We start from the raw sequence: 14,651 nt of genomic DNA on the forward strand, positions 1-14,651 counted from the left end.
ACATAGGATCCTGTTCAGTCTTTTCTGGAATGTAGCTGTGGCACCCTATTCTGAATGGAATTGCTTCAACTGTTTGGAAACGAGTAACTAACCAGTGTAAAGGTGGAGAAATCAAAGTGATTTGCTGACTGAAAAAAATATATTTAGAGAAAGGAATATTAAGATATAGCCTTCTTGAAAAACAAGTTTTCTGTCAACTTTAGCTGTTGTCTTAGAAATAGCATGCTATTATTCCAGGGAGCTGTACAAAAAACACACCTAGAAGATATAACAGTGCTTCTGACTATTATTATAATCAATGTTTCTTCTCAACCTTAGTCACTTTAAGAGATGTGGACTTCAAGTTAAAGTGGTTAAGGTTGAGAAACAGTTGTACTGGTATATATTATCATTCTACTCCAATACATAAAGGGACGGAGTACAAGGAAACGACTCTCATAGGACCAGCCCAAACATGCAACAAACGGCGGCGGCGGCGGCGGCGGCGGCGGCGGCGGCGGCAGCAGCAGCAGCAGCAGCATAAAAACAAGCTCCGCTCTTTACTAACCTCGTTGGTTTGTGCCACTACTTACTGCGCAAACTCCTAATCCTCCTCTCCCTGCGCATGCGTTGAGCCGCCGAGACCGGTGAGATTCGGCTGGGTGGGGGTTGTTGTGAAGCTGCTGGGAACACGTGAATCAACGTCATCATAAACATTAGTAGCCAAGATGGCGGCTCCGGCAGGGGGAAAGGTAAGGGAGAGAAATAAAATCTTTGAGTCACGGTGACTATAATGTTGCCTTGAGAGCAGAGTAAATTTCATTATGGGATCTCTAATGGGTGGGTGGGGAGTGACGGAAATCCCGGACTGAGCTTGGGGGGATGTCAGGCCGCTGGTTGAACTAGTGTTGCTTCGAGGGGTGTCTTCCAGATAACGTCGGGGCAACAGCCCGCAGACCTCGGGCTGTTGCATTCGTTTGAAGCGGACCGCCTCATGACCTGCCGGAATGGGGACAGGTGTATGACACGTGAAACATTTCCTGCATCCGTGATCAGGTCGGGGTTAAAAGGAAGGGCATGCTTTGCTGTTGTTGAAAAGGGAAGTGTAAAGGAGGTTTGGGGGAAGAGGGCATACTCCCATAGCGGCACTAGAACGCTTTTGTGTAACTCCTGTTTATATGTACATCTTTGAATGGACTGTCAGAAGGAAACCAGCCCATCCTTTTTACTGCATTCTGACCTGTTAAGGCTTGTAGCTTTTTGACTGATTCTTTCAAGGGAGTTTACTGTGATATGATTAAAATGCAGGGGAAAAAAAACCGATTTACAGAACTTTCCCCCCCAAAATCTGTTAATCTTTTTGCTTTTTATATTAAAAAATTGATATCAATGATTGTTTGGAGGCTGCAACTAAGAGACATCTGCTAAATAGATGGAAGGTGAACTTCTGAGGTGCTTAGTAACTAATGAATTAAAATGGGAATGGTTTTTAAAAGGGTATTTTTTCACCACAGCATATGGTTTGGTACATATAAGTGATTTACAGTGTTGGTAGTCATCCGCTATTACATTTAGATCATTTTCAGTGGGAGCACAACTGTTTCTGTTTTTCAGATATTTAATTCTTCTCCTAAGCTAGTTATATTGCTGAGTTAGAATATTTTAAGGAACTAGGAATCAATGTGTTGCCGGATTATAGCTTTCAATCCACTCTGATTCACTAAACAAATACTTGAGCTCAGAAATTTTATTTTTATTGCTTAATGGTATAACTGCAGTATAAGCAGAAAAGAAATATAAATAAAACGAAGCTAACAACATGTTACAAGAAGTATGTAAAAGCAACTCCGTTTTAAACAACACATTACATCTTGACTGCATTATATATCAATTTTCTCATTAGAGATTGGGAGGGAATTATAATTTTTCTGAACACAGCAAAATTATTTTGGTTCCTCTCCGAGGTAGCTGAAATTCATCTATTGATAAATCTCAAGTTTTCAATATTCAACTTTGTATCACTTTTTAAAACTAATGTATCTTTCCAAATTCATATTAGCCATTGCATAATTATTAAACTAAAACAGGACGACTATAGGGCATGTATTGGTTTTCTCAGATATATTACATTACTAGTATAAATGTTTTATGCACAGTTCTTAAATGTCCACTGAGATGTTCAGCATATATAAAAATAGTTTGATTAAACTCATGTTAAGATTATAAGAAACTTTATTTAAATTCAAGACAATTTATTTAATTATGGTGTTACAGCTCTTCTCAGAGTTCTTGCAAACTGTAAAATCTATCTTAATAATAGTATTCATATATTTATACAAGTAAACTCAGTGTCTTCCAAAACAATTTCCAGTACAAGGAGTCACATCCAAATTGAGAAATCAAAATAGGTTTAAATACCTTTTAGTAATTTTAGGAAGTCCAAATTCTTCTTGGAGTACAAGTAATGTTTTAAGGAATGATTGCTAAGTTTGGCCAAAATATTAATAGCTTTTTCTATCTAATTTGTTTTAAAAGATTTTGCAGTGATTTTCAAGTTAAAATTACTCCAAAATGTTAATTTTTCAACAGAACAAAGATTAAATTTCCATCCCCAAATTCCAAAATCATTAGATCTTGGTCATTGCAAGAAATACCCTAAATACTTACAAATGGAAAACATTGTGTTTTATTCCAGCCCATTGTACACACAAAATATCATTTGATTATATAATAAGCTATTGGATCCAAAGGCAAATTAGTTATCAGAGCTAGGATTCCAACATGTTTTATCCTGGCCAAAATATCTTTTGCTGCTTTTCACCAGAAGCTTTCCTCTTTCCTCCAGAAATGGGTTCAGTTACTTTTCAGTGACTAGGTTAAAAAGAACCATGGCAATATTGCCCAAAAGACATGGACAGGGAGGCTGAATCTACTTCAGTTTGAGGGAAAAGCAATGCTCACTCATTCCATACATATCCAGACTGGCAACTGTTCATGTCCTAGCTTTGCCCTTTAGAGTGCAGTTTCTGTACTGTAATTATAGATTATAGTTACTGAGGTAGAAAGAAGAATGTCTCCAGGACTGGTTTTACTTGATAACATAAGGGACGTAGACAGTTTACAGAATTTTTGTATGTTTTTTCTCCCCTCTCCCACTAAATCTTTGGAGATTATCTCAAATTTACTTGAGTTATGCTGCCTGGTAACTTCTGGTATGGTATATGGTATATTGATAAGTTTTGTTTAGGAATGAGAAGAAAGTTCACTTGCACTTATTCATTAAGGAATAACTAACATAAGTTTTGAAAATTTGTATCTTAATGTATGAAGAAGTAATTATATTTGTAATAACTATCTGAAAAAAATTAAGGTAACTACAGTTACTCTAAATACTAAACGGGAATCCATTTTTATCAATCAATCATTCCAGAAATTATTTAACTGTTCTTAATTTTTGTAATTGTTGTATTGTTATTTTAAAAAACCTTGTGAACCGCCCTGAGTCCTACGGGAGAAGGGCGGTATATAAGTCTAATAAAGATAGAGATAAATCTGTACAATAGAGAGCTTTTGCACCCCATGAAGCCACTGCATTGATTCAGGGTTTTCTGCCTGTATTTTCTATCTCTAAAATATCAATTAACAGATATTGCCTGAAGCTTGTCACCCTTTTATAAAACCAGATTGTGCAAGATGAATTATCGGGAGTAATATATCAAGGGTAATATAATTTGCAATCTTGGCATTCTTTGTCTTGCCTTTTGCATCAGGTCAGTTTAGTAGTTCTCAACTTTTTCTTCACCACAGACCTTCTTTAAATAACTTTTGTGGCCACGGACCAACAAGACTTAACTCAAGATTTAAATCATAACATTTCTTGAAGACTTCACGGATCTCCTGTGATGACATTGCTGCCCCCAGGGATCTGTGGGCCATAGGTTGAGAAACACTGGGTTTATTAATTTGTGGGTTATAATTTTTTTCAAAATAAAGTGGATCTCATGAGCCTAAGCAAACTAAAACCTTGGTACAGAGAAATATATACTTGGTTTGGAGATGGGAGAAAATGCTCAAATATTTCTTTCACTTGTGTTCTTTGTTGAAGTTACAGGATTAACATGATATGAATTGGTAGGAAGTTATGTTAACCTGCAATGATATGTGTTCTTTCATTTTATGATATAATAAATGTGTAACAATGAATTGTGTGATGTAGGAAAGTTTAACTCCATTCACTTTTGCTTGGTTTCTAAAGCAATTATTTATTTTGAGCAGAGGCACATTTGCATATGACTGTTACATGTGAACCTGAAAATGTTCCTATGTTGCCAGTGCTATGATTTAAGGCTTAGACAACTGGACATAAAGTTATATCTAACACTTTCAGATTAATTTTCTAAAAAATATAAGCAAATTCAAATTAGTTTAACTTGATTTTCAACGGTATGTCAAATAGATTCATTAATATAGAGTATAGCTTGAAATATTTAAAGGTATTTCTCTTCCCATTTGTTCCTGAGCCTCAGGTCCTTGAAAGCCCATTCCAAGTGCCCATGTACTCTGAAGTGTGGGAAGTGATTGATGGGACTTGTCTTTTTTTAGAATTGCTTATTTCCATATGAAGGATTTCTCAGAACTTGTAATTATTTTTCTATTTGAGCTTCTGTGTAGTATTCTGTTTTAAGTAGCCTGTCCTTTTCATTTCTGATCAAAGCTTTTATTTAAAAGCTTTAAATTGATAGCTTTATTATTTTTGTATTGTAATAGTACCTTGTTTTGTGACTAACATGCTTTAGGAATCAATAAAAATGGAATAAACTGTTTCTGAGCTCTTGATTTTAATATACCTTGTGTTGCAAAACTAGTCTTGTTTATTGTTCCATCCATATCAGTATATCCCCAGGCATTCAATGTTCTATTCTAATAGAAAATCTGCCCAATTTATTACTTGGCTGGCCTAGTGAATATGCAATATAAGCTTGTCATTTTCTCTGAAAGGCCCAAATTGCATTATAGTAATTGGTTCTGTCCCCAGAGCAGGTTCAAAACAGATTGCCTGAAAAGCTCTTAGTGAAACAACTCTGCTTAATTTATTATTTTTATTTTATATCTTTTAGGTTATATATGAACAAGAAGGAGTTTTTATTCATTCTTCAAGTGAAAATGATGAAGATCATGATGCTTTACAATCTGGATTATTGCGAGTTATTGAAAAGGTTACACATCAAAATTTAGGGTTTTCTCGTTTGAATCTAACTGTATAGTATGTTTCCTATGAATTTATTTTCCACTGTTTATGAAAGACGATTGTATAGAACAGGGGTCTTCAAACCTGGCCCTTTTATGACTTGTGGACTTCAAGTCATAAAAGGGCCAAGTTTGAAGACCCCTGGTATAGAATAAATCAATATTTTGTAAATATAAACAAATATGACATTACTGCATTACTTTTTGAATAATTGCATCATTTGTGTTTTAGGGCACTGAGGTGATAATAGATTGGAGACCTCTGGATGATTCATTAGACTCTTCTAACATTCTGTTTGCTAAAAAGGTATGCTGGTTATTTGTAGCAATCTTTCGTTAAAGCTTTAGAAGTATATCTTAAAAAACTGAAATAAAAATAAAATGAAGGTAGAAACAATTAGATTGTCTCCCAAATATTCTATATTGTAATTTCTAGAAACCCTGACTAATATTTCTAATGGTCAGACTTTTGGGATGCCTGATCTAAAATAGCTTGTCAACCCTTCGAGGTAAGCCAGATCAGGAAACAAACATAAGAAATACTAGAACTCTACTACACTGATGCAGGTTATTATAGCAGAATCTTCAAAGTCTAACACAGAGGCCCCCACCTTTTAGGCACCAGGGACCGGTTCTGTGAGGAGAGGTTTTTCTGCAGACTGGAGGGGGCATGATTTTGTATACTGCCTGCATCCCATGGATGGGGCTTCACTTCTTTGCATGGCCCGGTTTCTGGCAATTCCCAAGCATCTTGTAATTCCTTGATTTTCTAATGTTGAAAAGTTAACAAGAAATAACAGATTAAAAAAAGCAAATAAAACAGACAACTATAGAATGTTTTATATTTTATACAGACCCCTATACACTTCACATACTTTTCACAGCTTACATATAGAATTTCTCTTCAGTTACAATGATAATGAGAAAATAACTTTGCAACCAATGCTTGCATTTACGACCTTTGTAGGTCTGTAAAGCAAAGGGAAGTGAAGTAAGATTGTAAGCACAATCACAGTTTCACTTGACGACCGCTTCACTTAATGACTGAGTTGCTGGTACCAGTAGCATCCCTAAACAAGGATTCTTTGTAGTGCAACCCTATGCTCTTCTATTGAGAATTAAGCTTCAGTGGATTTTATATTCAGGTAAAGTATCTTTAGGATGACAGCCTAATGCTGCAGTTCTGTCAAAGGGTATCAAAAATACCCATAATGAATGTGATGTAATTAGGTAATGTGATACCAATTTTACTAAACCACATGAAGACAGAAGCAACGTGATATCTGTTACTGACAGTGATCATTGGGCTCCTTGCCAAAAGAAAGCAGGAGAATTCTAAAGCCCACAAGTTTACAGCTTATACAGTCATGCTCGAAATTGTTGGCACTCCAGAAATTTTTCCAGAAAATCAAGTATTTCTCACAGAAAAGTATTGCAGGAACACATGTTTTGCTATACACACGTTTATTCCCTTTGTGTGTATTGGAACACAACAAAAAAAGGGAGGAAAAAAAGCAAATTGGACATAATGTCAAACAAAACTCCAAAAATGGGCCGGACAAAATTATTCGCGCCCTTTCAAAATTGTGGGTAAACAAGATTGTTTCAAGCATGTGATGCTCCTTTAAACTCACCTGGGGCAAGTAACAGGTGTGGGCAATATAAAAATCACACCTAAAAGCAGATAAAAAGGAGATAAGTTCACTTAGTCTTTGCATTGTGTGTCTGTGTGTGCCACGCTAAGTATGGACAACAGAAAGAGGAGAAGAGAACTGTCTGAGGACTTGAGAACCAAAATTGTGGACAAATATCAACAATCTCAAGGTTACAAATCCATCTCTTGTTGGAGCATTCACAACTTCTGGAAGCAGGTTGTTCCACTGATTAATTGTTCTAACTGTCAGAAAATTTCTCCTTAGTTCTAGGTTGCTTCTCTCTTTGATTAGTTTCCAACCATTCCTTCTTGTCCTGCCTTCAGGTGCTTTGCAGAATAGCTTGACTCCCTCTTCTTTGTGGCAACCCCTGAGATATTGGAACACTGCTATCATGTCACCCCTAGTCCTTCTCTTCGTTAATCTAGATATACCCAATTCCAGCAACCTTTCCTTATCTGCTTTAGCCTCCAGTCCCCTAATCATCTTTGTTGCTCTTCTCTGTACTTTTTCGAGAGTCTCAACATCTTTTTTACATTGCGGTGACCAAAACTGGATGCAGTATTCCATGTGTAGCCTCACCAAGGCATTGTAAAATATTAACACTTCACATGATCTTGATTCTTTCCCTCTTTTAAGGCAGCCTAGCACTGTGTTGGCTTTTTTGGGGCAGCTGCAGCACACTGCTGACTCATATTTAAGTGATTGTCCACTAGGACTCCAAGATTCCTCTCACAGTTACTACTATTGAGCAAGGTACCACCTATACTGTACCCATGCATTTGGGTTTTCTTGTCTAAATGTAGAACCTTACTTTTTCACCATTGAATTTAATTTTGTTAGATAGTACCCAATGTTCAAGTCTTTCAAGATCCTTCTGTATCTTAAGCCTATCTTCTGGAGTGTTGGCTATTCCTGACAGCTTGGTGTTGTCTGCAAATTTGATGAGTTCCCCATCTATCCCCTCATCCACATCATTGATGAAGATGTTGAAGAGCACTGGGCCCAGAACAGAGTCCTGGGGCACCCCATTACACTTTTCCCTCCATGTAGATGCAGTTCCATTGAGGACCACATGCTGAGTACATCCAGGGAGCCAGCTACGAATCAATATGGTGAAGATGCTGTCTAACCCACATTTTTCTATCTTATCAAGTAGTAGGTTGTGATCCACTTTATCAAATGCCTCACTGAAGTCCAAGTAAATTATATCCACAGCATTCCTCTGGACTACTAATTTTGTCACCTGGTCAAAGAATGCAATAAGATTTGTCTGCCATATCTTAGTTGATATCCAGAATTTAAATTTTTGATTTAAATTTAGAGGAAAGATAGCTGAAGCCTATGAAATGATTTTGTGGACTAATGCAGAGCTTGAATAATATTATACATTTTGTGTAAGTCATAATAATTAAAAAATATTTCCAGACCATAAGACTAGAAAATCATAGGTCTTTGATTTCTTTTACTATAGCATGAAATGATTGCTTGCATTAATGTTTTAAAGAAATCTGTCACCGTTTGCAGTTACATAGTTCACATTTGTTTTTTATTCAGCTGTAAATGTATGAATTCTTACTGTTTGTTAGGGATGGAAAGCAAATTATTCCATTGATAGTTCTACTATGACATTTGAGAAAGGAAGCTGCAGAAGTATGGAATATTGAGACTAATGCCTTAAACAAGCCAAAGGTTGAGTAGTGCTGTATCTGAGCAAGACTATATTTTCCTTCCGAAGCTAAAATGCTACTTTTCTCCTTTCCTTGAGCTGAACTATAAAACAAAGTTTTATGACTTTTTTATTGGCAATTTTCTTCAAAATAAATTGTTTTACAGCTTGGTTTACTGCACTTTTTTAATCTTAAATTTGCATATGACAAAAGTGATGTTCCATGAACAATTGTGCTTTATAGTTATGGACAGAAAATTTGATTTAATAAGTAGTTTACAAGAAAAATGGCTGCTGATGCTGTTTTGATATTTTATTTAGGATTCCAGTTCAGTTGTAGAGTGGGTGCAGACTCCTAAGGAGAAGATTTTCAGAGGGCCAGAACATACAAACAGTTATGAAGCAGAATGGGATATGGTCAACACTGTCTCTTTTAAAAAGAAGCCACATTCAAATGGAGGTACTTCAGTAACAGATATTAAAATATTATGGTCATTTATTGGTTGAGCCCTGTGAGATTATATTCCTGGATATAGAGCTTTTTACTTCTGGTACTTGCTTGCTGCTGTTCTTGTGAAGTTTCAGCTAATAATGCTGATCATCTGTCTTTCATAACAAAGGGGATTCTAAGATTCCGATTTAAGGTATGTATAATTAAGGTATGTATAATTAAGGCATATAAATTTAATAAATGAAAATACAAGGCATCTGTATCTGTAAAAGGCATTTTTATTTATAGAGAAGCCTGTTACTTTCTCATCCATTAGCATCTATTTTTGGTTATTACTGAAAATTGTTGAAGGTGCTTGCGTATGATTTCTACAGATTATTCGAATAATTTGGAACAAAATGAGTATGTGGTAAGATATCACCTTAGGACTTAAAATTTATGTGTTGTGTGTAATTTGTTAATAGCAGAAAACAGGATCCTAATGATATTTTTATTTACTTATTACAAGAAATTGTAGTATGGCAAAATCTTATTTAGTGGATCTAGATGGATGGACTTCAGATATAATGAATGAAATTCTACTGATTTCGTTTGGAACTAAGGGATGTTCATTCATTACAAGTCTATATGGACAAATATGTCTGTGCATTATTTGTTTATTTTTACAGTTTGTTTATGTCTTATTCCCAGCAGGCTGTGGACTGTTAACATATGTTATAATAAGGGGTACATTATCTTAAATCATTTAAACAGAAATAGCTCATCCATCTAAGAAAACACTATGCATTAGAGATGGAAAATGTAAGGGCATGTTTCTCTAAAAAAGTAACACTCATCAGTCAGCCAAAGTATCCTTTTAATGCTCATCAGTGGGCCAAACTGTCATTTTAATAACTAAAAGAGTCTATAGAAATTAATTTTGGGAGGAAGTATTGATTGCTATTGAGGAAGAATTTAGCAAAGAAAAAAAATAAAAGCGGAAACTCAATACAAAATCTCTAAAATTATGGTTTGCGATTGCAGTCTCCCATTTTGATGCAACTTGGGCAGTAAACAGCATTCAAAATTTCATCAGCAGAAGATCTGTAGTCTCAAGATTTGGTTTCCACAAAACATTACAAAAATGCATACAACTATGCATTGTTAGTTGATTAGGAGATTGAGAGTGATCTTGGATGCCAGGTCATGAGGGAAAAGTGAATTAAGTAGGAAGAATTGGATCAGAGAATGAAGAGAGTGGTGATGAGGAGAGGAAAAACCTGCCAACCCCCAAAATAAAGTTGTCTGGAATGAGTTCATATTTTGGTCATCTGATTTCATACATTGATTCCTCCTCAGGATTATTACCTTCACTTATGTAGTACAAGGAAAATAATCATTCAGAAGAAACATGCTTAAAAGACTAAATTAAATCAGACAGTTTAAGATAATTGATAAAAGTTTTTGTAATGTATAGGAGTTTCAGGGAAGCAAGGTTGTTTCCATACATGTAGTAGTTAAGTTTAGAATTTTTTTATTAAACTTCTTTCAATAAACATAGTAATTGTTAATAGTACAGTTCAGTTAATGTATGTACAATATTTCATTTGTTTTATTTATTTTGGAAAAAAAAACATATACAAAAAGGTATCTGTAATATTTGTAAAAATACAAATACAAATTCTATAATATTTCTCCTAAATGCTATGAATACACTACGTAAAAACAAATTCAATTACTGCATTGTACTGATAATGAAAAATGATTAAAATAAAATTCTCAACAATTTTTAATAACAATCTATGTTGTGAAGCAATTGTCCTTTCCAAATGACACAGCCACATGCTATAGTACGAAATAGAACTGTACCTTTGGCTGTGAAACCAGTTAGCATATTTGTTTTCTTATAATGATTGGAAAGATTCATAGCATAAAATGTTAACAGATAAACATTGTGTAGGTTACTCTTGATAATTTATTTATTTATTTTATTTTAATTCCATTTATATCCCGCCCTTCTCCGAAGACTCAGGGCGGCTTACAAGCTTAGCAGTAGCCTTCATTCTATTCATTCTATGTATATGCCTTAAGATGTTCCTGCATGTTTTACTATAATGCTTCCTTTATTGCTATAAGACAGCATGTGTTTAGAATTACAAATAAAAATAATAGGATCATAGAATAACAGAGTTGGAAAGGACCTTGGAGGTCATCTGGTCCACCTCCTACTCAAGCAGGAGACCCAAAACTGAAGTTGAGGAAATGATACTCAATGCAGTTTTTGGTTGGTGGGGTTCTCTGTATGATATCTATAAACATTTTTGGAGCATTTTTCATTAACTGAAATTGGTATGTTGCCTCTCTTGATAGAATTAGTCTTTCTTTTGTAATATCTTACCACAAACGTGAGAAGATCCAGATTGCATATTGGTTCATCTTTCACAGAGAACTTTGGTAGCAAAGTGATTTGCTTTCTTCTATGACAGGGGTCTCCAACCCCTAAGTCCATGGAGCAGTACTGGGCTGTGGCAGGCCAGCATGAGGGCTGCACAAACAAGCAGAACCTCATCGGCGAGATGCAGGCAGCACACAAAACCACACACTCTCTGGTCCGCAGAAAAACCTCTCTCCATGTAATCGGTCCCTGGTGCCCAAAAGGTTGGGGACCTCTGTTCTATGACTTCCATGCTTCCTTCTCAATACACGGATGCTAAATCCTTATTCATTTGGGAGTGAATGAACAAATATTGATTCCTTGTTCATATTAAACGAATATGATAAAATGGTAAGAAATGATAATTAAAAACTAAAATCTGTTTAAAATGGGACAATCATTTGCTTTTTTATATTACACTTAGCCAGAAAGTATTGAAACACCAAGTGTTTATTTTAGAAGAAATTTCTCCAGTTGCAAGGAAATCATAATTATGATTAAATATTGCAGTTGTGAAAATGCTCTTTATCTCTTTTATCTTTTCAGATGTTGCAGTTCGTACGACTGGCGAGAACAAGTGGTCCTTCTTTTTCAGCTTGACAGATTTAAAATCAATTAAACAAAACAAAGAAGGAATGGGATGGTCCTATTTGGTATTCTGGTTAAAGGATGGTGTTGTCCTTCCAGCTCTTCATTTTCATCATGGTGATAGCAATTTATTCATTCAAACACTTAGAAAATATGTGGTGCTTTGTGAGTAAGTATTCTTAGGATTAAACAACAACAAAAGATGTATTTACAATGGTATTTAAAAGTTTGTGAATTCTTTTGAATTCTCAATATTTCTGCATAAATATGATCTAAAATGTTATCTGTTCTCCATACAAGTTCTAAAATTAGATAAAGAGAATCCAATTAAAACAAAGTGAGTCGCATGGGAACCAGCAAGTTATTCGATATTTTAACTTTCACAAACTTTTAACCATCTGTGTAGATTGTAGAAGTAGAGTAAAAACAAGAAGTGACTTTTAATGCATAATGATACAATGAAACTTTTGGTAGTTCTTTTTAAGATTAGTAATATAGAGCAGTGGTTCTTAAATTGTTTAACCCAATTACGCCTTTTTACAATTTTGAATAAGTCATTACCTCCACAAAAAATAAATACACTGTTGTTTCAGTAATAGCAGTCCCAAACTTGATTCTTACCTCACAAGCAAGCAATTACAAATTGCTTCATTAGCCCCAGGATATGCCCAAATTAACAAATTATCTAAAATGCAATTTGCAAAAAAATAATAATCGACTATTAAGCAGTCTTCTCTGTGTCTCCCAAGAGACTCTCCACTTTAGCTATTTCCTTGCTCCAGGACAAACTTTTTTAATTTTTTAATTTGTATGTATGCAGTAATATGAACAACTTCATATTCTAAAGGATTTAATTGTAGAAAGCCTCTAGACTATAGCTGATTTGGTATTATTCAGGTAAATGACAAGACATTTCAGAGTTCCTGGGAATAGTCTGTTTGCAAAGATGAAATGTTTGCTTATATCTAGTTTCATGTCTATTTAACTCCTTATGGAAAAAATGAACTTGAAAATAAAAGTGATTTTATTGTAGATGAGTAGGTGGCTAGTTTCTTTTGACACTGAGAAATCTTCAGTGTTCAGTTTTCAATCTTCATAAATGAGAATTACTTAACTTGGTCAGAGCAGTTATTTGCATTAATGCTACTATGGACATATGGACTGTTCCAGTATCATTAACTTAACCTGCCCCCTCCCCAAATATTTATTTTTAAAGAAGTCGACTTGGTCAATCACAGCAATGCATCATATTCAAAGTTCTATAGACCAGGGCTTTTCAACCTTTTCACCCATTGTACCACTTTAGAATATGGCAACATCCAAGTACCACCAGTCACCTAGCAAGGTGTCAAAAACTTGATGACCAAAAAACAAAACAAAAGAAAAAAGTGATGAAGTACAGGTAGTCCTCGACTTACAACAGTTCACTTAGTGACTATTCAAAGTTACAATGGCACTGAAAAAGTGCCCCCCCAAGCCACAGCCAAGCAAGACGCCTGCCTGCCTGCCTGCCCGGCGGCGCTCTTCCTCCTGTCTGAGGTTTTCATTGTTGTGAGCATTTTGGTTGAGGATGGGGGTGTGTGGGGGTGTTTGGTTTTTATTCCCTCCCCCCTCTGCTGGGTGGTTGCAGCAGGTTTTGGTCCCTTCACATGACCCTGGGACCGTCATAGATATGAATCAGTTGCCAAGCCTCTGAATGTAAATCACAAGACCCTGTGGATTCTGCAACATTCCAGCTGATCGGCACTTCTTCTGGGCTCAGAAGTGCCAGGATCAGCGCCAAGCTCCAGCTGGAGCCTGGCGCTGATCCTGGCGCTCCCGCTGAGCCCTGACAGCCCTGCAGCTCCAGCCATCTCTCGCTCAGGCTTGTGCAGTGCTGCCACCGGTTCAGCTCATTCCACTCCCCCACTGCCACTTTTCTAGGATGGTCGCGTACCACCTGCCAGGTGCCAATGTACCACAGGTGGAACCCATACCACTGGTTGACTGCTATAGAGATAAAGTAAACAACAATGTTCTCTAGCTTTTCTTGTTTCATCGGGAGTGACAGTGTGAAGATTTCTAAAGCATGACATTAGAATGCAGCAATAGGAGTAGTGGGGGTGTCGATTGTTGGATGGAGTGATCTGTGAATCCATATCTGACTCTGCAGAAGCTTAAAATTGGCCAGTGACCATCCATAATTGAGTATTTGTGTTCCCTCCTGCCACTTCTGATGAGAGTGATTCATTTTAAAAGAAAAGCTAGAGAATATTGTTCTTTCTTTACTTTGTCCCTATAGAGCTTTGAATATGATGCATTACTCTGATTGACCAAGTCAACTTCTTTATTAATCATTGGTTCCAAATTAAAATTTTAAATAAATGAGAAATAAATATTGGTGGGGGGAAAATTAAGTTAATCATGCTGGAGCAGTCCATATGTCCATAGTAGCATTAATAGCATTAGTGTAAATAACTGCTCTGAGCAAGTTAATTATTCTCATTTATGGTAAACCTTACTGAAGACACATTTAATTAAAATGCAGGTATCTTAAGGGTTTTTCATTTTGGTAGATTAGCTATACATGACTCAGTACAACTTTTGATTCTTGTGCCATGTTAGCAAACCACAGTTTTGTTTATTAACATCCCATTTTCAGAAGGCCAAGAT

General features: G+C 35.8%; 1 protein-coding gene across 2 annotated transcripts in view; it reads left to right on the forward strand.

The window, feature by feature from the left end:
• Window positions 1-681: 681 nt before the first annotated feature.
• Window positions 682-14,651, forward strand: part of TBC1D15 (TBC1 domain family member 15) — a 42,482-nt gene continuing 28,512 nt past the window's right edge. The window contains exons 1-6 of one of the 2 annotated variants that reach the window (XM_083365944.1): window positions 862-1,035; window positions 4,582-4,618; window positions 5,097-5,195; window positions 5,459-5,533; window positions 8,869-9,007; window positions 11,958-12,168. In XM_083365944.1, the coding sequence (XP_083222070.1) occupies window positions 974-1,035; window positions 4,582-4,618; window positions 5,097-5,195; window positions 5,459-5,533; window positions 8,869-9,007; window positions 11,958-12,168 (623 nt within the window). In that variant the 5' untranslated portion in view covers window positions 862-973. Of the gene's footprint in view, window positions 732-861; window positions 1,036-4,581; window positions 4,619-5,096; window positions 5,196-5,458; window positions 5,534-8,868; window positions 9,008-11,957; window positions 12,169-14,651 lie in introns of those variants that run through there. The other variant, XM_083365945.1, reaches the window with a different exon arrangement.

Source organism: Vipera ursinii (assembly GCF_947247035.1).
Source record: "Vipera ursinii genome assembly, chromosome: 6".
NCBI classification, from domain to species: domain Eukaryota; kingdom Metazoa; phylum Chordata; class Lepidosauria; order Squamata; family Viperidae; genus Vipera; species Vipera ursinii.